This window comes from Bactrocera dorsalis, chromosome 2, assembly GCF_023373825.1.
Source record: "Bactrocera dorsalis isolate Fly_Bdor chromosome 2, ASM2337382v1, whole genome shotgun sequence".
Lineage (NCBI taxonomy): Eukaryota > Metazoa > Arthropoda > Insecta > Diptera > Tephritidae > Bactrocera > Bactrocera dorsalis.
Genome location: NC_064304.1, coordinates 24481867 through 24502880, shown reverse-complemented (window position 1 = coordinate 24502880; position 21014 = coordinate 24481867). Strand labels below are relative to the sequence as shown.

Here is a 21014-nt window from a genome sequence, read left to right as displayed (position 1 = left end):
TATATTTATAAAAAAAAATTAAATAAATAAATGGAATTGCAAATAATGTTAAGTTTTTAAATGAACTTATCGCTTTTGAACACCCACACATAAGCCTCACTATTTGTACATATGTACTTATGCCTACATACGCATTATATGTATGTGTAATTGATTAATTGTATTGTATTTGTTAGTTGTACCATTTAATTGTGAATTTAAACGTTGCTAATCTTATTAAACCAAATTTCTCTCAAATTATCTTATTCGTATTCTCTAATTGATCGATATGCACTGTTGAAAATACATAATATAAATACTAACTTAAATACATGCATATGTTTATCACAACACTACTAAATATTATATACTATATAATTAATATAATTAATATTGACGAGGAAAAATAAAACGGAAATTCCATAATTGGATAAACTAAATTATATTGAATTTTTATTTACAAAATTTAGTTCTGTAGTATTCTTTTTATGTAGTATCTAGTGACTTATTTTGCCCTCAGATCTCAAGAAAATGTACACTCGAAAGATATTTAGCGACAGTGTAGACAAAATTACAAAGGCTGAGGCTTACTTTGAAGCAAAACACGATTTTTTTCCTTAAAATGGCATCGAAAAGTTGGAAAAGTGGTCAAAACTAAACCCCAGTTTCGGAGTCATTCCATTAACACTTGTGCCAACGGTTTTTGCAATCCTCGAAACAGGTGTTCAAGTCAATTTCTGGAACAGCCTTCAATGCGTGTAGGGATTTACGTTTAATGGCTTCAATTGACTCAAAACTCGGGTTCCCCGAAAAAGAAGTCACACGGAACTAAATCAAAACTGCTACGGTACATTATCGTGGAGTTTTTACCTTGTCCGCCCTTATACAATATCTATCGAAGCCCAGAAAGAGAATTCTACTGATCTTGAGCGGGCCTCGAACGAACAACGCCACGTTTTCTTGATTTGTGGGTATTGTGATGTGTCGGAATTTTGATTGCCGGTATTACGTTATACACCCCAATCGAAGCACAGAAAGAGAATTATTACTACTAAGGGTTATGATCCTGAGCCACGTTTACTTGATTTGTCGGTATTGTGATTTGCCCGTGTTTTGATTTGTTGGTGTTTTGATTTGTCGGTGTTTTGATTGTCGGCATTACGTTAAACACCCGTGTGAGATATGCAACAGAATCCTTTTACTGCAGTGGTAATTTTGTGTATCCAAAATGAGTGGAATCGGGTCAATACTTCATTGAGCTCCCATATACCTGATAGAAAGATTTTCGAACTTCCTGCTGACCTTATGCTGGATATATCGGCCAAGATTTGAGTTATCGCAATGAGAATCTCAGAACGTATTTTATCCACAACAGTATATTATTGTGCCTAAACTGGATATAATTGGGCGAAAACTTAACCTAGCCTCCATATAACCATTACCAGGATTTTCAAACATCCGGCTGATTTTGTATAATGACTATGTATAATGATTTTAGTTTTTCTAACAAATCTTATGCCGAATATATATGTAGGTCAGTGTATAAGTTATATATGGTGTATGTATATATAAAATTGCTTAGATTCCGATCCTCTGGAAGAGTCATTGAAGCCGATGTGGATAAAATAAAGTCGTTGGTCGATGCAAATTATCGAATAACAACTCGAGTTTGCTGACAGTTTATATTTGTCCAAGCGACTGTTCACAAGCACATGAAACGTATGAGATTAATTTCGAAGCTTGATATTTGGGTTCTTCTCATGTGCTTCCATAAGGAAATTTTTGTCGCATTAACCACTGTGATTTGCTTGTCAAACATCAAAGAAGTGACCCATTTTTGAAGCACATTGTTTTTGGTGACTCGAAGTTGGTTGTTTAAAATAATGTAAAGCGCTAGAAATAGTAGTCTAAAAAGGATGAACTAGCTTAAACCACTTCGAAGGTCGATAGTCACCTAAAAAAGTTATGTTGTCTGTTCGGTGGGATTTTAAGGGGATCGTTTATTTTGAGCTTTTGACCGACAATACTACGATTAATTCTGAAGTGTATTGTGATCAGCTGGACAAATTGAGCGATGCACTCAAAAAGAAGAGGCCAGTGTTGATCAATGGAAGAGGTGTAGTGTTCCACCAGGATAATGCGATACCTCATACAATTTTGATATGGCTAATACACCTACCATATTCTCCAGACTTATCACCTTCGGACTATTACTTGTTCCGGTCTATGCAAAATTTTTTAAACAAGAGAATTTTCACTCCAAATCAGGACATCAAAAACCGGTTGGACAGTTTTTCGTCTGCAAGGATCAAAAAGTGTATGGGCGTGGAATCAATTTCTTGTACAAAAGATGGTAAAAGGTATTTGATCAAAATGACTAATATAGTACAATTTCATAAAATGTTATACGCAATAGAAAATCATGTTTAAAATTCACTAAAAAAAAGAACGAAATTACTTGGTGAACGACCGATACTCGTATTATTGGAATGTACACTTTGAATACAAAAGCGCACATATTTTATCTATAACCTTGACTTGGTCTTAACGACGAATCATGGCGACGGCCGAATAAACTTGAAAACCACTAAATTCTAGTAAAAGAGCTTATTGTAGTATAAATGTTTATCGCTCAATGGTGTGTCTTTTTTCTTTTAGGTATTATATGTATTAAAACATTTTAATTTTAAATTCGCTAGCAGTGATAAGGGAATCTGTTATAAAATATATTTATCGTCAAAAATCGTTTGCACTTACAAGTACATTAAACTTTATTTTTATTGTAAAGCAGATATGAAAGTGCATACGAATATGTATGTACATATATATATGTATACGTATAATCAAATTATTTATATAATTTTTGAAGGGATTTGGACGGATGAGTAAACGAGAAGGATGGCTTTTTATTTATAAATTATTATAAATTATTAATTTGATCTCCAGAAACAATGTCCAGCTAATTTAAGTCCACCGAGTAAGAAAAAGACTATCGGACGCCTTCAACTGCTTAACAGTTTTCAGCAAAAGAAACATCGTATTGAAAAAAAATTCTAAAAATATCAATAAATCTTCACAATATTGCTAAAAAATGTATAAAATTTTTATAACCCAAGAATCGTAAAATTGTTTGGTAATATAATGTGTTAAGTCCCTACAGTCAGTTGAACAAAAAATGACCTTTTAAATTGTTGTTACTTGCAATTGTGTTACTCGGGGCTGAAAGCTTAAATTGGTTTCGACCGAAGACAGACTCGTTTTTTAAATATGTTTTAAACATATTTTTTTAAATGTTCTCGTGATTTTGTAACTATTACGAAGCTTTCAATCATTTGTCAGTTACCGGTTAAATAAGATGTTAGAAAATGTTACATTTTAATTGGATCATTGCATTACTGACACTTAATGCCATATCGGAAAGACAAGTGAAAACCATTTTGCAAATCATATGGGCCTAAGAAAAATGAAAACACGATTGGTTCACAATTCTTGGATCTATGCTTGCGATCTGGAATCAGGCGATCAATCAGCCGAATATCGTGACAAAGTTGAAACCGAAAAAACTACGAAAAAGGAGGTCAAAAATCGAGGATATGATGACAGTTTTCTTCGATTGTTAAGGTATGGTGCACTCCGAATTCCTTCCGATCGGCCAAACTGTCAACAAGAAATATCAGTTTAGTGTAATGCGTCGTTTGCTCAAAGCTATTTTTAAAAAGAGGTCCGACTCCACCAACTCTTGGTTTTTGCACCACGGTAATACACCAACGCATGTTGCATTGATTCTTCGTGAGTTTTTCGCCAAATTTTCAACCAATATCGTGCCACAGCCACCATATTCGCCTGATTTAACTCCATGTGACTTCTAGCTATTCAGAAAGCTCAAACGGCCGCTCCGGTGAAATCGTTTTAAGTCAACAAAAGAAATTAAACATGAATCGTTACGCGGATTGAAGGATATTCCCGAAATTGACTTTAACAACTGTATCGAGGATTGGAGAAAACGTAGCCACAAATGTATTGGGATTACTTTGAGGGGACGACATAGAAGAATAAATTGAGAATTTCAAAATTATGAACAAAGTCTTACTTTTTTTTTGCTCATAGTAGTATATACTGTTCAATATGAATCATAAACAATTTCGAAGAGTTGCTGCATAATTTCTGAAATATTTGCTAAAAGATTCGATATGGACCTCTCGGTCCAGGAGACAATTAGTAAAACAAATCCTCTTAAGTTCTTTAATAACCATAGATATATTCGGAACCTAAGCTTAATTTTTAACAATAAATTGAAGATCAACCGACACAACCGGTTCAAAGGCACCCGAAGAAACGGAGTTTTTCTTTTCGGTAGTTAAGGGTCTGAAAATATAATATATATAATATAAGGAATAGGTAGGCTCACGTTGAAAAGAAGAATTAATCTTAATTTTGATCGGTCAGTTTGAAAGAAAGAATGCATGGCAGCTGTATGCTAGGTTGCCCTGATCCGCATATATATTCGAAAATTATAGCATTGTCTTTTACAATAATTCATGCTAACTAGGCGGTACTGACAAATTATCAGCTTGTTGGAAAGAAAAGAACCTGTACAAAATTTCAGACCCATAACTCACAAACTGAGAGACTAGAGGGCGTATATAAATCAACGCAGCCTATCAGGTTAGCCATTTATATATATATATATGTATGTATATACTGAGTCCTGTATATACTGTATCCCGTTTCCTTCGTGGCCAACTTAAAACCCCCATTCTGTGTACTCATACTCACAGTTCTAATAAAGTTTCCTATTGGGTGTGTTCCGTACTAACAAAATGTGCATTAGCACTTTCGCCAATTTTTTTTTCTCTCTGAATTATTTAATAAATGCATCACTCAAGGCACAAAAATAATTTCCTTACGCAAACTTCCTGACAGGCGATAGTGTAATATATCTATCAGTGTGAATGTTCATTCGAATACTAATATTATTAAATGTTATCAATTTGCGTTTTAGTTATTTAATATAATAATTAATCTGCGTGACAAGTAATTGTTGTTCTAAACGGTAGCTACTACGAATCTGTGTCATTATATGTACATATGTATATATAGACATGCTCGCATATAGTAAACATAGTCAGGTTTTTTGGTATGTAGTATGTACTAGATGTCATATAAGCCTTTGTGACACATTTGGTTACTTAATTGGTACATAGGGCAGAATTTTTGACACCGTCATAACAAAAATTTTCTGCTGTTGATATGCGGGTAATGTTGTAAAAACGTACATTGTGACAAAAAAGCACCCGGAAATTTAAATTAAATTCTCGGGTAAATGTTATTTCAAAAAAAGCTATTTTGCTAAGTTGGTTGGTAAGTAGGTAAGTAGTTTGGTGCGGATCGTTGATAAAAAATGTTGAGAAAAGCTTATGGTGATTCAGTTTTATCAAAAAAACAAGTTTAGCAGTGGGACAAAGCCTTTATAGAAGGTAGAGAGATTGTTGAAGATATATAGTACCTTGTTCTGGACGACCTTCGACCTCTTCAACTCATGAAAATATTTAAAAAAAAAGTTCATGATATGTTGCTAGAAAATCCTCAGAAATGTTTTAGCAAGATGGCTAGAGAGCTCGACATTTCTCTCGCGTTATTTTGAATGATTTTGTTGGATATTTTAGGTATGGAAAGACTTTCTGCTCAATTCGTCCCGATAAAGCTCAATAAAAAAAAAAAAAATTAACGTAAAACAGGTCTCTTTGTTCCAAAATGGCAATAAATACCATGGCTATCAACCACCGTGTTCACCAGATTTGGCTCTGTGTGATTTTTCCTTGTTTCCCAAACTGAAATTGCCGCTCCGTGGAACCCGTTTTCAGTCGATCGAAGAGATAAAACAAAATTCGTTGAAGGAGCTGAAGGTCATCCCAAAAAGTGCTTATGAAAAGTGTTTTGAGGACTGGAAAAATTGTTGGCATAAGTGTATGCAACTGGTGGGGATAACTTTGAGGCGATTTCTGGGTACTTTTTTGTCACAATGTATAGTAGGTCAGTAACTAAGAATTTTAATGTTTTAGATGGATTTGAGTGTACACAATTTATGACACTTTATCGACATTTTGGTAACATTGGAACAATTTTGCGACTATTTTGGGTTGTTAAACCCAAAAATTGAATCAAAAATTCGCTCACACGCAGGACTTTTTGTGTTGTAGTCAAGGAGTGTAGGTGTCAAGCTACCACAATTAAAATTCAAATCAATGCAATCAGGATATCTCAACTACCACACAGATTTATTAGCACATCAGTCGCAAATTTTTCCCTCAGATCTGTTGAGTAGTGTAATATTAATTAATCATTAAAAACTATAATTTCTATATTAATTAATTTCTATAATCTGCTTAACCGTAGGTCAAGAGAAATTCATTTAAATTGAATTGTCAAACATTCACAATTGCAATTCAATAATAAAATTAATAAACGTTTCCGATTGCAAAATGCTAATCTGTTAAATTGTTTTCCCATCAATCAGAAGTTGAAGTGCCAACACAGTTAGCACACTTTGTGACATGCTAGATTAGATTCAATTAAATATTCGCAATTATATGCATTTATAAATATAAGTATGTAAATAATTTCAATTTTGCTTAATCTTTGCGCATTTGGCGCTGATTTGGCGAACAAAAGCATATATGCGCCGTTAATTGCAGCTCAGTCGGTTATTGCCGTTGTCGCACATCATTTCGCCAATACAAAGTGGCATCTAAGAAATTTTGAAAATGTTAACTGAAATTTTGTTTTGTATTTGTGCTGTAGTTTGCCTATATTTATCCTATCGCTATGCGGTCGGGCGTCCTGAAGGCTTTCCGCCGGGTGAGTACGCCCATGTGCATGTGTGCGTGTGTAAATTTGTTTTTCTACCGTTATTTAATTAAAATTTTAATTTCGAATTTTTCATTATGTGTTGGAAATTGAATTTGTGTCTTGCCATTGCAGGTCCCCCACGCATACCATTCTTCGGCAGCTATTTATTCATGATGCTGGCGAATGCCAAATATTTGCACAAAGGTGTGTTGAAATTTAGTAAATGGTATAAATCCGACATTGTGGGCTTTCATGTCGGCCCATTTCCAGTGGTGGCGGTGCACAATGTGGAGGGAGTGCGTGAAGTTTTGAACAGAAAGGAGTTCGATGGACGTGCTCAAGTGTATTTGGGTGAAATGCGTGCACCGTGTAAAAAAATTTTGGGTAAGTACGGTCGTTGAGTGCTGAGACCACATTGAAGGTCGATAGTTACCTAAAAAGGTTAAAGTTTATGGTATTACCCAAAAAGGTTATGTTCTATGTTTGGTGGGTTTCCAAGGGCTCGTTTATTTTGAGCTTTTGCCCGACAATACAACGGTTAATTCTGGAGTCGATTGTGAACAGATGGGTAAATTAAGTAATGCACTGAAAGAGAAGAGGCCAGAGTTGTTCAATGGTAAAGGTGTGGAATTCCACCAGTATCATGCGAAACCTCGCATTATTTTGATCGCTCGCAGAAAGTCTTGCAACTTGATTGACTTGTACTAATACACCAACCATATTATCCAGCCTTGGCACTTTTGGACTATTACTTGTTCCGGTCTCTGCTAATTTTTTTGTAAGGGAGAACATTTTTATTTATACTTTTTTTTAGCAAAATATGCCTACAATTTTGACAAGGCATAAACATGCTACACTTATTTGTGTTACAAGAAGATCTACTATTTGTTTCATTTTACAGGCATTTTCTTCCGTGAAGGACCCGTCTGGAAGGAGCAACGTCGCTTCATATTGCGTTATCTACGCGACTATGGCTTCGGTCGCCGTTTCACCGAATTGGAATCAATCATTCAAGAGGAGATCACCGATCTGTTGGATCTCATACGTAAGGGGCCTCAGTATCCGCATGAACATGAACTCTCCAAAGTAGGCGGTCATCGCATTTCTATACCAAATATACTTAGTCCATTCGTGGCCAACTCATTTTTTCACATTCTCATGAATGAGCGCATCCCACGCGCTGAACAAGCGGTATTACTACAGTTGGTCAAGATGGGTATGCAGTTCCAGCGTCATGCTGACGATTATGGCAAAATGCTAAGTATAATGCCATGGATACGTCATGTCTTTCCGAAGGCCAGCTCATACGAAGCACTCATGGAATCGAACGTATTTATTTATGGTTATTTTGAAAAAATCGTTGACTATCACATACGCACCTATGATGAGTGTAGTGAACGCAATTTCATCGATTTATATATTAAACAAATGAAGCAGGAACACGCCAATGGGCATACAGATTGCTACTATCGTGAACAGTTCATTTTGAGTTTGGCCGATTTTTCCTTCCCCTCATTCACAGCTGTCGGTGCACAATTGGGCTTTCTCATACAATATTTCCTAATGTATCCGGAAGTGTTGAAGCGCGTACAAGCGGAAATCGATGCGGTGGTGGGTAAGGGACGTTTGCCAACATTGGAAGATCGCCAAAATTTACACTATACGGAGGCGACTTTGCGCGAAGGCATGCGTATTGAGACTTTAGTGCCATCCGATTTGCCGCACAAAGCTTTGGTGGACACTGAGCTTATGGGCTATAAGATACCAAAGGTAAGGGTTTACTTTGTGATTTATATAGTATAGTTGAACTTCATTTTTATTTTAGGATACTATTGTGATACCTGGTCTCTATGCTTTTCACTCGGATCCACGTCTGTGGGGTGACCCGGAGAACTTTAGGCCGGAACGTTTTTTGGATGACAATGGCAAATTGAGCTTGAAGAAAGATATTACGTTGCCGTTTAGTGCGGGTGAGTTGAATTTCTATCAGCATAACTATTGGGAGGTTGTCATGACTTTCATTTAGGTAAACGTCTCTGTGCTGGCGAAACTTTCGCTCGAAATATAATGTTTTTATTGACGACGGCGTTGTGTCAAAATTTCAACTTTGTTTTGGCACCCGGCGATAAATTGCCTGATATGTCAAAAAATTTTAATGGACTTTCTATAACACCATTGGATTTCTGGGTGCAAGTGGAGGAAAGAAACTGACGTATTGTTTTTGTTATTGTTACTTATATTTGTAAATATGTTGATTAATTCGAAAAGAAAAGGCTGACTGTTGTATTATGAAAGGTTTTAGATATATTCGTAGAGCGTGTTAGAGGAGCTATGTATGATATATAATATATAATAATGATAAATATGCGTATGCTCAGAAATTATAAAATTTATGAAATAAACTTAATATTAGAGGAACTTTGTTCGAATATGTCCATTTACTTAAACCCAATTGGTCTTACATTAAATTTGGTTGAGGCATTTTGCATAAAATGTAAAATTGTTTGTTTTAGAAGTCGACTTTATACTTTACATATCCCCACAGGAAAAAGTCTAACGGTCTGATATTACACGATCTTTATGGTCAATTGACCGCCCCAAAGCATGGAATTTTCTTCTCACGGAAGTCTTCTCTCCATTAATACATTGATTGATGCGATGTGTGGGAAGTGGCGCCGTCTTGTTAAAACCAAATGTTGCCGAGATAACGAGCTTCAATGTCGGCCATCAAATAGTCGGTTATCATGGCGCGATAACGATCGACATTAACGGTTATGTTCTCACAGGCATAATTTTTTGAAGAAATATGGATCATACTCATTGAACCGGTATTAGACCGGCCTTTGTTGAACAAAATTTGACTCGAAAACGTTGGATCTGCATGGAACTTACCAAGAGTACGCAGATCGAACCAATATCGCTTTGGAAGGTCGAGCGGCTTAAGTTCTTGCACAAGCTGTATTTTGTATGCTTTTAATTTAAGATCGCGACGCAAAACGCGGCAAGTCGTTCCATACGTCAGTCCGAGTGGTTACGAATCGACTCTCCACGGTCTTCGTGTACACTTTCAGCCACTGCGTCCAATATTTGGTTGACATAATCGCCTAGCAGAATTGACTCTAGTGGAAAGCCGCCAGACAATACGCACCGAAGACGCTAATGCTGCTGTGAAGCATAGCACCAGAGAAGACGCGAATGAATCCATCTGCCATCTCGCGGAACAGTTGGAGATGTGCCCATTCACTTTATGAAAGCCTTTGCGGCAGGATCATATTTTGCGGGCTTACAAAATCAAACTAGTGCAAGAATAGAAGTCGAACTACAAGCAAGCGCGTCGCACTTACGGTAAATGGATACAATACGTGATGGCCAGAGATCTCGACTATCACAGGACAGGTTCGATCAACGATGACTACTTTTGGTTGTTTTCATACGTTAATAAAGAAAATTGTCGCATTTGGAGTGATAATAATCCACAAGCCATTATATAGACGCCGTTACATCTTCAAAAAGTCACAGTTTGGTATGCTCTACAATAAGCAGAGGAAATCATTGGTCTACCATTGAACTTTCACATTTGACAATGTCACAAAAGTTGGCACAGCTTATTTTCTAAGGCAACAATGTAATCTCCGAAGAAATTGTTCAGATCGGTTAACTATAGCATATAGCTGCCATACAAACTGAATAATCAGAGTCAAATGATTGCATAGGAAACTTCCTCATTGACGATATATCTTCACGAAATTTAATAATAATAAATTTAATAATGATATTCAGCAAATTCACATGACCACTCCGAGGACACCGTTTTGACTCAATTGAGGATATAAAAGCTGAATCGAAGAGGGCTCTGATGGCCATCACGATGGAGGATTTTCCCAAGTGCTACGATGACTGGAAAATTGTCGAAAGTAGTCAGAAATTGGAACACTCGGCTGGAATTGCCCGAATATAGGACTGCCTATACCTACATACATATGTATGTATATATTCATGAGCATTTGAAATGGTGTCAATGTACCTTGTGTACCTTTTCCTTGATGTATTACTACATACAAAATTTGGCACGTGCTCTTTTTTATTTCGTCTCCTTAAAAAATGTTTTGCTGCTGTTAGAAGTCTCGCAGGTCATTAGCAGCAACAATAGCATTTTCAAAGAAATTACATATATATGCGAAGAAATTATATATCGTCACCTGAAATGCAAAATAACGTAACAACATTTTCAGAAATTTACAGTGGCATGAATGAAACACGGAATAAAATGGAACATGAGTGAAACAAAATATTAATATTGGTTAAAACTGGTTTATATATGACCGCAGAACCAGAAAATGATGAACATATTTAATATTATGTATGTAATTTGAAGTAGTGAAGCATAATCAATAAGACACTCAATTTCGAATTTTTTGATGATACGTTATTTTGCATTTCAGGTGACGATATAGAGTATTCTTGGCATGCAATTTGAAATATATACCGTCAGGCATATCTAGCCATGTGCCAATGCATATTCATACATACATTTAATATACATGCATACATATGTATGTATGTAGCAGTTGTACAGAAGTCGATATGTATGTAGGTATGCAATTAAAATTATAAAAAGCGGGTGAACGCGCTGTGTCGCTGCCAATTTCTCGCGTTCGTTAACTCATTTAAATGCTGACATTGCCAATTATTATGATAATTTAATAGGTGAAAGATTATTATCAAATGTAATACCCCTGTAGGAAAATTGTGTATTAGCAATACGAACATCCAGATCACAACGGCAAATTATTGAAAATGTTAAAAAAAATTTTATGGGAAAGACTTAGATAACCGTAATTGATCTATATACGAGATGTTTAGAAAAAAATAACGGGAATTTTCGTTTTTGGAAAAAAAAATAGTTATTCTTTCGTCTACATTAATGTTAATGCCCTCAAAATAGTTCGCATTCGATATTATACACTTATGTCATAACATCTTTCAAGAGCCTTCTCAAAATCGATTTATGGGATATAACAGGTGATCCCAGTAGAGGTACTTTTTTCAATAGCTTTTTTGGACATTAGAGTTGATTCTACGCTGTTCGCAGCAACGCGGACTGACGTACGGAACGTCTTGGCGCTTTTTACGTCGAGATCTTAAATTGAAACCGTACAAAATACAGCGTGTGCAAGGACTGAAGCCGCTCCACCTTCCCAAGCGACATCGATTCGCTCTATGGACTCTATGGACAGCGATGATGCCCATTTCTGGCTCAAAAGGTTTATAAACGAGCAAAATCGCCGCAATTGGGTCGAAGAACAAACTGAAGATATTCAAGAGCTACAATTTTCTCCAGAAAAAGCAACGGTTTGGTGTGGTTTGATGGGTTGGTGGAGTCATCGGCTCTTAGTTCTTCAAAAATGATGCCGGTGCGAACGTAACTGTCACTGGCGACCGTTACCGAGCCTTGATATCCAACTATTTGACGCCAGAAATTGAAGCTCGTGATCTCGGCGGCATTTGGTTTCACAAGACAACGCTACTCTCCACACATCACATCAGTCAAAGAATTTGTCGAAAGAACACTTCAAAAATAAGATCGTGCGATATTTTACCATTAAACTTTTTCCTGTGGGGATATGTAAAGTGTAAAGTCTATGCGGACCATCACGGTTCGCTTCAGGCCTTGGAGCAACACATCATGCGTGTCATTCGCTGGTTACCAGTCGAAATGCTCGAACAAGTCATCGAAAATTGGGCTCAAGGGATGGACCATCTGAGCTGTAGCCACAGTCAACATTTGAAAGAGATAATCTTCAAAAAATAGATGCCAAAGTACATATGTTCTTTCGAATGATAATAAATGTTTTCCATTAAATTTGAAGTTTCTGTGTTCTTTCTTTTAAAAAGTAAGGAACCTCGAAATGGATCAATCTTTATACCTTATTTTCTTAAAATTTATGAAAAAAAAAAATAATTCGAAACTTGAAATGAAGTCCTTCCACTCTTTATAGGAGTGAAATATATGTATATTCCATATAGTACAATGTATGTATACAAGTTTAAATTAATTTCGCATAATTTACTCTGTGAAAATAAGCACATACATACATACATACATACTAATATATACTAATTAGGTTCTTAAGTGTGAATGACCAGAGAGATCATACTTCTTAAAGAAGCGTTATCAGTTTCGCGCGTGGCTATAAATGCAGCTACAGGTATCTACAACCTCATAATGGCAAAATCGAAATGAAAGCAAATAAAAGCTATGAATGCGGCTTACAATAAAAATCAACTGAATTTTAAAGTAGAGTTGAGCTTATTGATGAAGATAACACTGATGGTGAAGATAAGAATGAATGATAGTTCAAATAATTCGTCAATTTAAGTAAATAAATAGAAAAAAAAGAAAAAAAGATGCTTAACCACCCACACGCCGTTGAAATTAAAGAAAAATGTTCCTAAAAATAATTTTTTTTTTTTTTTTTTTTTTTGAAGAACCAATTTTGACCCCGTACAGCATTCATACACGTAAGCTTTACCGAAAAATGGCTTTTTGGCCATTGCAATAAATAGAAAGCGTATATGAGGCAATAGTTTTATTTTTTTTTTTTATTAGGTTACTTGCGATAATTAATAATCATTATTACTATTAAACCTAAATTTCGAATTTCAATGTCAAAAATTGCGATTTTGGAAGCCAACTTCGAAAACAAAAAAAAATATACTTTTTTACTTACATAGGATTAAAGGATTAAATACAATATTTCGAAAAAATTGGGTTCATAGAATACTCAGACGAATGATGTACAACAAAGAGATAGACCAATCTACATTATTCTCAAAAAATTTAGATTTATTTTTACTCAAATGGTGGTTCAGGGTTCTAAAAAACTAAATTTTTTTCTTTACAAGTCCTTTAGTAAAATAAACGTTATCAATATTCCAACAAGTGAATTTCAATAGATAATTAAATTTAAATATTTTATTTAAAAAGCATTTATTGCAGAGTTCGTACATCACAAAGGTAAAAAAAACAAATGCTAAATGAGTTTCTCGCCTTTCTTGGCTGATTAATTGCCAAGAGACCAACACGTGTCAGCGCAAGACAAGCAATAAATGCAGAGAAAACATATGTATGTACGTTATTTACATACAATCATATATTGTATATAGGCCTATCGGTACATGGAATATATGGAAGTGAACTCTGCAGAAAGGAGCTAGATTGCGTCACGATCAGATTATTCTGCGCGCAGTCCGACTGCACTGGAAGCGCTGGCGTACAAAAACAAAGTGTCAACAAGTAGAGCAATTCAGTTGATCTTCAACATTCATTGCTTTGATTCGACGTGTTAATGTCATACAAATCGCGAAGTAGCATTTAGGAAATGTTAACGGAAATACTTTTATGCATTTGTACCGTGTTCTCTCTTTACTTATCCTATCGCTATGCAGTTGGCCGTCCCGAAGGATTTCCGCCGGGTTAGTTTTTTCTTTAAATTTAATTTTCTTTTTGGAAATTAATGTGAAGTTTTTTTTTGTGTTGATGCCACCCTTTAAGGTCCGCCGCGCATACCGCTCTTTGGCAGTTATTTATTCATGATGCTGGCTAATAAGAAATACTTGCATAAAGGTGTTTTGAAGTTCACCAAGTGGTATAAGTCTGATATTGTGGGCTTTCATGTCGGCAGCTTTCCCGTTGTGGCGGTGCATAATTACGAGGGCGTAAGGGAAGTTTTGAATAGGCGAGAATTTGATGGACGTCCAGAAATATTTTTAGCAGAGATGCGTGCACCGAAGGATGAATTGTTGGGTGAGTAGAGAACATATTATGCCATTAAATAAAGGTATCGCCAAAGATAATAAAAAATGGGTAATATTTAATAAGTTTTTCATATAACAATGTAAAAAAAATGAAGCAGTAGACACTTTAACACTTTACGAACACAAATTCTCGATGTTTGAAAAAATTTATTGCAACCTTGATGAATGTATATAACGATAACGTTTTTGTTATTTTTAACATTTTTTTTTTTTTATTATTTATTTCTGAATTTTTTACTTTATAGTTTCTTTGCGTGTATAGATGAAATTTTTGCTTTTTTAATAAAAAATATTTGAACAATTTTCATAAAAATTTTTTTTGGAAACATAAATTTTTTATAATAACCATTTTTCTCTAAATTTTCACATCTAATTTAAAACTTTTAAGCTAAAGTTCTTTTTACTTCATTGTTTTTTTATGATTAAAAATATTTTTAAAATTAAAACACTTTTTACTTTTTTGTTATTTATTTATTTTTTTATTAATAATAATTTTAAATTTATCGCCAAATTTTTTGTAATTGTAATAAATTTTAATAGGTGTCTTACTGTCGTTCTGTAAGCTATAGAAATTTAAACTACACATGAGTCTAAAGTGCATCTCTGCTGAAAATAATGTCAATGGAATGATTGATGGTGACATACGAAAAGATAGGGAGCAGGAATAAACACAACAGAAATTAAACATTTTAAATTAAATATACATATGTATACATGTATGCACATATAACAATATATATTTTAAAATATGTACATATATATTCATATACGTACATATTTTCGCTAATCACTAGAAACCAATTTTGAAATACAATTAGATAATGGGATTATTCATAATTAAATATATAAGCCTTCAAATGTTTGTATATTTTTGCATATACATACATATGTATGTATATATGTATGTGTATATGATCTTTCTAAACGCGAATTAGTTTATTTATGGAGTTTAAATTACAACATACAGACACACTTCTTTAACAGAGCACATAAATAACCAACCAGTAGAGAAACAAATGAAATATTTAAGCATATTATTTATGGCAGTAGCTAGTAAATTAGTAATAGGTTAATATACTTACAGAACTTTATACATATTCCTTTATTTTGTAGGCATCTTCTTCCGTGACGGTCCAGTGTGGAAAGAACAGCGTCGTTTCATTTTACGCTATCTTCGTGATTTCGGTTTTGGTCGACGCTACGCTGAACTTGAATCAGTCATTCAAGAGGAGATAACTGATCTTTTAGATCTTATTCGAAATGGTCCACGTTATACGCATGAACGAGAAATATCAAAGCCCGGCGGCTATAGAGTTTGTGTGCCAAATTTATTTAGCCCGTTCACATACAACTCCTTCTTTCACATCATGATGAATGAGCGACGGCCACGTTCAGAACAGGGCGAGGTATTGCAATTGATTAAAATGGGTATGCAATTTCAGCGCAACGGTGATGATTATGGGAAAATGCTATCTGTAATACCGTGGATTCGCTTTATATTTCCCAAATGGAGCGCCTATGATGTTTTGACGGAGGCGAATAAATTTCTTTATGAGTATTTCGCGAAAATTGTCGATGAACATATTGCCACATATGATGAGTGTAGTGAGCGAAATTTTCTCGATTTATATATAAAACAGATGAAGCTCGAGCATGCGGAGCAGCAAGTGGATGTTTATTATCGCACTCAATTCATAATGGGTTTGATAGATTTTGCTTTCCCTGCGTTTACAGCGCTTGGCGTACAAATGACATTTTTGCTACAACACCTTCTTCTTCAACCGGAAGTGATGAAACGTATACAAGCGGAAATAGATGAGGTTGTAGGTAGAGGGCGTTTGCCCACACTTGAAGATAGAAAGAATTTACACTTTACAGAAGCTGCTGTTCGTGAGGGCTTGAGAATTGAGACGTTAGTGCCATCAGATGTACCACACAAAGCATTGGTGGACACGGAGCTAATGGGCTACAAGATACCAAAGGTATTTCATACATTTTACATTCCATTTCAATAAATTATTTAGTGCATTTCTTACATAAACTTTATTTAGGATACCATTGTTGTGCCTAGCTTGTATGCTTTCCATGCTGATGAACGCACCTGGGGTGATCCACAGACATTTAGACCGGAACGCTTTCTGGATGAAAACGGAAAGCTCTCGCTGAAGAAGGATGTGTCACTTCCTTTCGGCGCGGGTAAGGATCGGCAATTGTTGCTTTTACATTTAATTTTTATAAATGTAACTATTTAACTCTTTTATAGGAAAGCGTCTTTGCGCGGGAGAAACATTTGCACGAAATATGCTATTTCTTTTGACTGCATCACTTTGTCAAAATTTCAATTTTACTTTAGGTCCGGAGGACTCGTTGCCAGATTTATCGAAAAATTTTAACGGTTTAATTACAACTCCCTATGATTTCTGGTTGCAATTAGAAGAAAGAAACTGATTGTTAAATTTCTTTGCTCTATATATTTATGTGTTTATGTAAAAAGATGAAATTAATAATAATAAACGAAAATAAATATAACGGAAAATTGTTTAGCAGACTTCCTTCCTGTGTGTGAATACCCAATTTTTCTCTCCTTTCAATCAGTTTAAGGGTGACAAAAAACATTTTAGAGTAAGGAAAAGAGTTATGCTGGAAGCTAATAAGCAACAACTGATTCCTGAGTAATCCTGCGAAGAATATATTTGTGTAATAAACAGTTTTAGGTCTTTGTGAACTCGCCTAATGGAAAAAAGAAGAAGAAATGCACAGCAAGTGCCGATATAATAGTATCTTGTATTATCACTGTGACTGATAAACGTCTACAGTTGACCGGGAAAACAATCGCTTTTTCGCAATAATGAAAACTGAAAATTTTCTGCAATGAGTGCAAAAAGTGTAACAAAAGCATTAGCAAAGAAATTGTCTGAAAAGGGCCGAGTTGTTCAAGCTGTTAAAGTTCAGGTGAGTATTTGTTTTGTGATTTTAGTTTTACATTTTGCGAATAACGGAATATTTGTTGGCTAAAGGACATAGAAGATGCTGTAAAATCACCGTATTTCTCACCTGTTCAAACCCGACATCAACGTAAAAACAACAAGAGCCAACTAAAAGGATCGGAAGCGCTAATCAAATCGGAAAAACCAACTTCCACCTCAGCGAACAGTAAACCCATTAAAGTAAATGCTTTTACTAATAACATTGAACTTCAAAGCGTTAAAATTAAGGAAAATGTCAGTGAAAGTAAAGAAGCAAATACTAAAACGGAAAGTCAGGACAAGTGGGAACCGCAAAATTGGCGGCTTGTTTTGGAAAATATTAGAGCTATGCGTGCTGACGCTGCAGCACCAGTAGACACAATGGGATGTCACAAATGTTCCGATAATGAGGCAGATGAAAAAGTATATTTACATAAATTTAACATCATTTAAATTTAAAACAAAACACTTTATTTTAATAGACACAACGCTTTCAAAAACTTGTTGCTCTTATGCTTTCAAGTCAAACGAAGGATGAAATTACTTACGAAGCAATGCAGCGGCTAAAAAGTAGTGGTTTAACACCTCAAGCTATTGTAGAAATAGAAACAGGAAAACTTGAAGAACTATTAAAACCAGTTTCATTCTATAAAGTAAAAAATTATTTTATTTAAATTAATTTGTAGAATATTAATTAATTTTTCTTTCAAGAACAAAGCCAAATATTTGCAACTAGCTTCAAGAATGCTTGTAGATAAATACGACAATGACATTCCTAGCACTAGTAAAGAGCTCCAAACTTTGCCCGGTGTAGGACCGAAAATGGCACATATATGCATGGCAACGGCATGGAATCAAGTAACCGGTATTGGCGTTGACGTGCATGTACATCGTATAGCAAATCGTCTTAAGTGGTTACCTAAACCTACAAAAGAACCTGAACAGACTCGTGAGGGACTGGAGTCGTGGCTTCCACGAGACATGTGGCAAGATGTAAATCATTTGCTTGTTGGTTTTGGTCAAACGGTTTGTAAAGCTCTGCGACCGCAGTGTTCTGAATGTTTAAATCGTGAAATATGTCCATCATCGACATATAAAAGTACAACTAAGAAAAAAATCAAATCCGAATCTGCAAACATTGCGACTAAAATATCAAAATTGGAGAATCCGTAAATGTAAATTGCCATAGAATGGAAAGTAAGCTTAAGAACAGATATATTGTTTAGAAAACATATCGCTATTTACTGTATTATTAGATTAGTAAAACATTTAGATATATGTTACATTGAACCTATACAATTTTGCGTTTTTTGTTTTCAAATATACGAGCTTGTGCAAAAAATGGAAATTGAATTTCAACAATTTGCTGGTGAAGGGACTCAACATTTTTCTCTCTCTGAGGAACCCAAAAACTAAGAATCGTTTGATTATACAATAAATTAAAATGACATTTTTAAAAGCTCCTTAAATATAGAAAAGTTAATGGGATTTTTAAATCTCTTAATTTTACAAATAATACATCAGTAATTTTAATAAAACAATATCAAAGATTCTCTTTATGTTACTCGGCATTACTCCAAAAGCCAAACATATATTTTCAAATAAAAATGTGAAGTGTGTATAAATATTACAGCATATTCAAACAAATGGACAAGTATTAGAACATTATCGAGTATATATAGAAGTGTAAATGTCCATAGAAATTTCGTAAAATTAAAATTAATTGACAACATATGTATCAATTATACTTTATTTCTGCTTAGTTTCTTGATCAGTTACATAACGCACATAAATAACAGGATTTGGCACATTGGCAGGTGGTTCCTCAAACTCATCCATATATGAACAGGCAATAGCCAGTGTGCTGCCATCATGACTGAAGTTTAGCGATGAGATAGAGGTGTCATATTGATGGAATTGACAGAGACGCTTTTTGTTAAAACCATCCCATATGTTCACCAAACTATCTGATCCGCCCGTCGCAAAGGTATTATAAACGTTGTGGAAACTAATTGCATTTACTGGATAAATATGTTCAATGCTATCCTCTTTGTTTCGGTGACACTTAAAAGCAAACTTTCGCTTTTGTACTTCTGGATCAGGATCCAAATACTCTACAGCAACGCGTCCTTCAATTGAAGACATCACATACCCTTCTTTATTTGGAAACAGTCGAATGCAACGTGTTTGATATTTGAGCGACGATTCACGTTTCATCATGTATTCCTCCATTTTTCGCAGATCCCAAATAAGAACTTTGCGGTCGGACGTCGCCACAACGATTTTCTCATCATTCACAGACATTGAATACACTTTGCCGTTGCTCTGTTCGAAGGTGCCAACGCAACGTTTCTCCCGCATATCCCACAATTTAATTGTTTTATCCCAACTGCCAGTCAAGATGCCATTTACAGATTCAGCATATTCAACACAGCTTACAGCATCATCGTGCGTACCAACTATGTTTTCGGTATGCGTATTCACATCGTACAAACGTAATTGTTTATCCAGCGAACCACTTACGACATGCACTATGTCCTAAAATTATACGTTACATAAATATTTGTTGGTATCTGAAATTAGCACACTAAATATTTACCATGAAAGCAACATCCATTACGGGCATATCCTCCACAAACTTCTGGCGCATGGCATTGTTTACGACATCGTAAAACCTCACCGTGCCGTCCCAGGCAGATGCGATTAGATATTGGTTAGTTTTTGGACCAAATTTGACTGCAGATATAGCATCCTCAGGCGGGTTGTTTAATTTTACTTCTGTTGGACGCATGCCCTTTATTTGCTCGTTTCTAATAATTTATTTTCTTCTAAATTTCCGCACTCTTACAACTAGCGTCCGAATTTCAGCGTTCTTGTTCTTCTGCTGACGGCAATTCACCATAAGCAGCAAACAGTTGATTTTCAAACTATTCTATCAGGGTTGCTGGGCAATAAAATAAGTTGATGCTGCCATATTGACGTAAGTAAATAGAAATCAGAGTTATTGATAAATGTTAAGAATAAAGATATTGAGGAATATCAATGTGACAAGCGCTTGTCACACGTTATATTATATTATTGTGACTTTTGGATTGTGATACATATTGATGAATTGCGATTGAATGCCACACGTTCAATTTTTATTGCGCTAGAATTTATTCGTAAGAAATGGGGGTTTTAGAAAGAAATATGAAAAAAGGATTTTGTTTTATTAATTATTTAATTATTCGTTTTTTTTTAACACAATATCCTAGAAAACGGAAGAAAAGTGTGTTTGACTTAAAAAAGAAACTCAAAATATTCACTAGAACATTTCTAATATGAATCTAACTATTTTAAATTTTTAACCAAATTAGCTCAACCATCAATATTTATCGCGCGATCTACAATCAGGGATCTTAA

General features: G+C 34.9%; 4 protein-coding genes across 4 annotated transcripts; 3 read left to right on the top strand and 1 right to left on the bottom strand.

Annotated features, from left to right (window-relative positions):
• The first annotated feature begins 6613 nt into the window (after positions 1-6613).
• Positions 6614-9246, top strand: LOC105231049 (probable cytochrome P450 304a1). The gene is made up of 5 exons (XM_011212138.4): positions 6614-6837; positions 6961-7212; positions 7730-8598; positions 8654-8798; positions 8855-9246. The coding sequence occupies exons 1-5, from the start codon at positions 6744-6746 to the stop codon at positions 9037-9039; spliced, it is 1545 nt and encodes a 514-aa protein (XP_011210440.2). The 5' UTR covers positions 6614-6743; the 3' UTR covers positions 9040-9246.
• Positions 9247-13972: 4726 nt separating this feature from the next.
• On the top strand, positions 13973-17175 carry LOC105231048 (probable cytochrome P450 304a1). Its single transcript, XM_011212137.4, has 5 exons — positions 13973-14304; positions 14384-14635; positions 15760-16628; positions 16698-16842; positions 16910-17175. Exons 1-5 carry the CDS (start codon positions 14211-14213, stop codon positions 17092-17094), a joined length of 1545 nt encoding a protein of 514 aa, XP_011210439.2. The 5' UTR covers positions 13973-14210; the 3' UTR covers positions 17095-17175.
• Positions 17176-17440: 265 nt separating this feature from the next.
• Positions 17441-18977, top strand: LOC105231047 (endonuclease III-like protein 1). The gene is made up of 4 exons (XM_029552353.2): positions 17441-17598; positions 17664-18035; positions 18095-18265; positions 18324-18977. The coding sequence occupies exons 1-4, from the start codon at positions 17518-17520 to the stop codon at positions 18783-18785; spliced, it is 1086 nt and encodes a 361-aa protein (XP_029408213.2). The 5' UTR covers positions 17441-17517; the 3' UTR covers positions 18786-18977.
• Positions 18978-19162: 185 nt separating this feature from the next.
• LOC105231046 (mitotic checkpoint protein BUB3) lies at positions 19163-20533 on the bottom strand. Its single transcript, XM_011212135.4, has 2 exons — positions 20212-20533; positions 19163-20150 (listed from the first exon to the last, which is right to left on the bottom strand). The coding sequence occupies exons 1-2, from the start codon at positions 20401-20403 to the stop codon at positions 19362-19364; spliced, it is 981 nt and encodes a 326-aa protein (XP_011210437.1). The 5' UTR covers positions 20404-20533; the 3' UTR covers positions 19163-19361.
• Between the last annotated feature and the right edge of the window lie 481 nt (positions 20534-21014).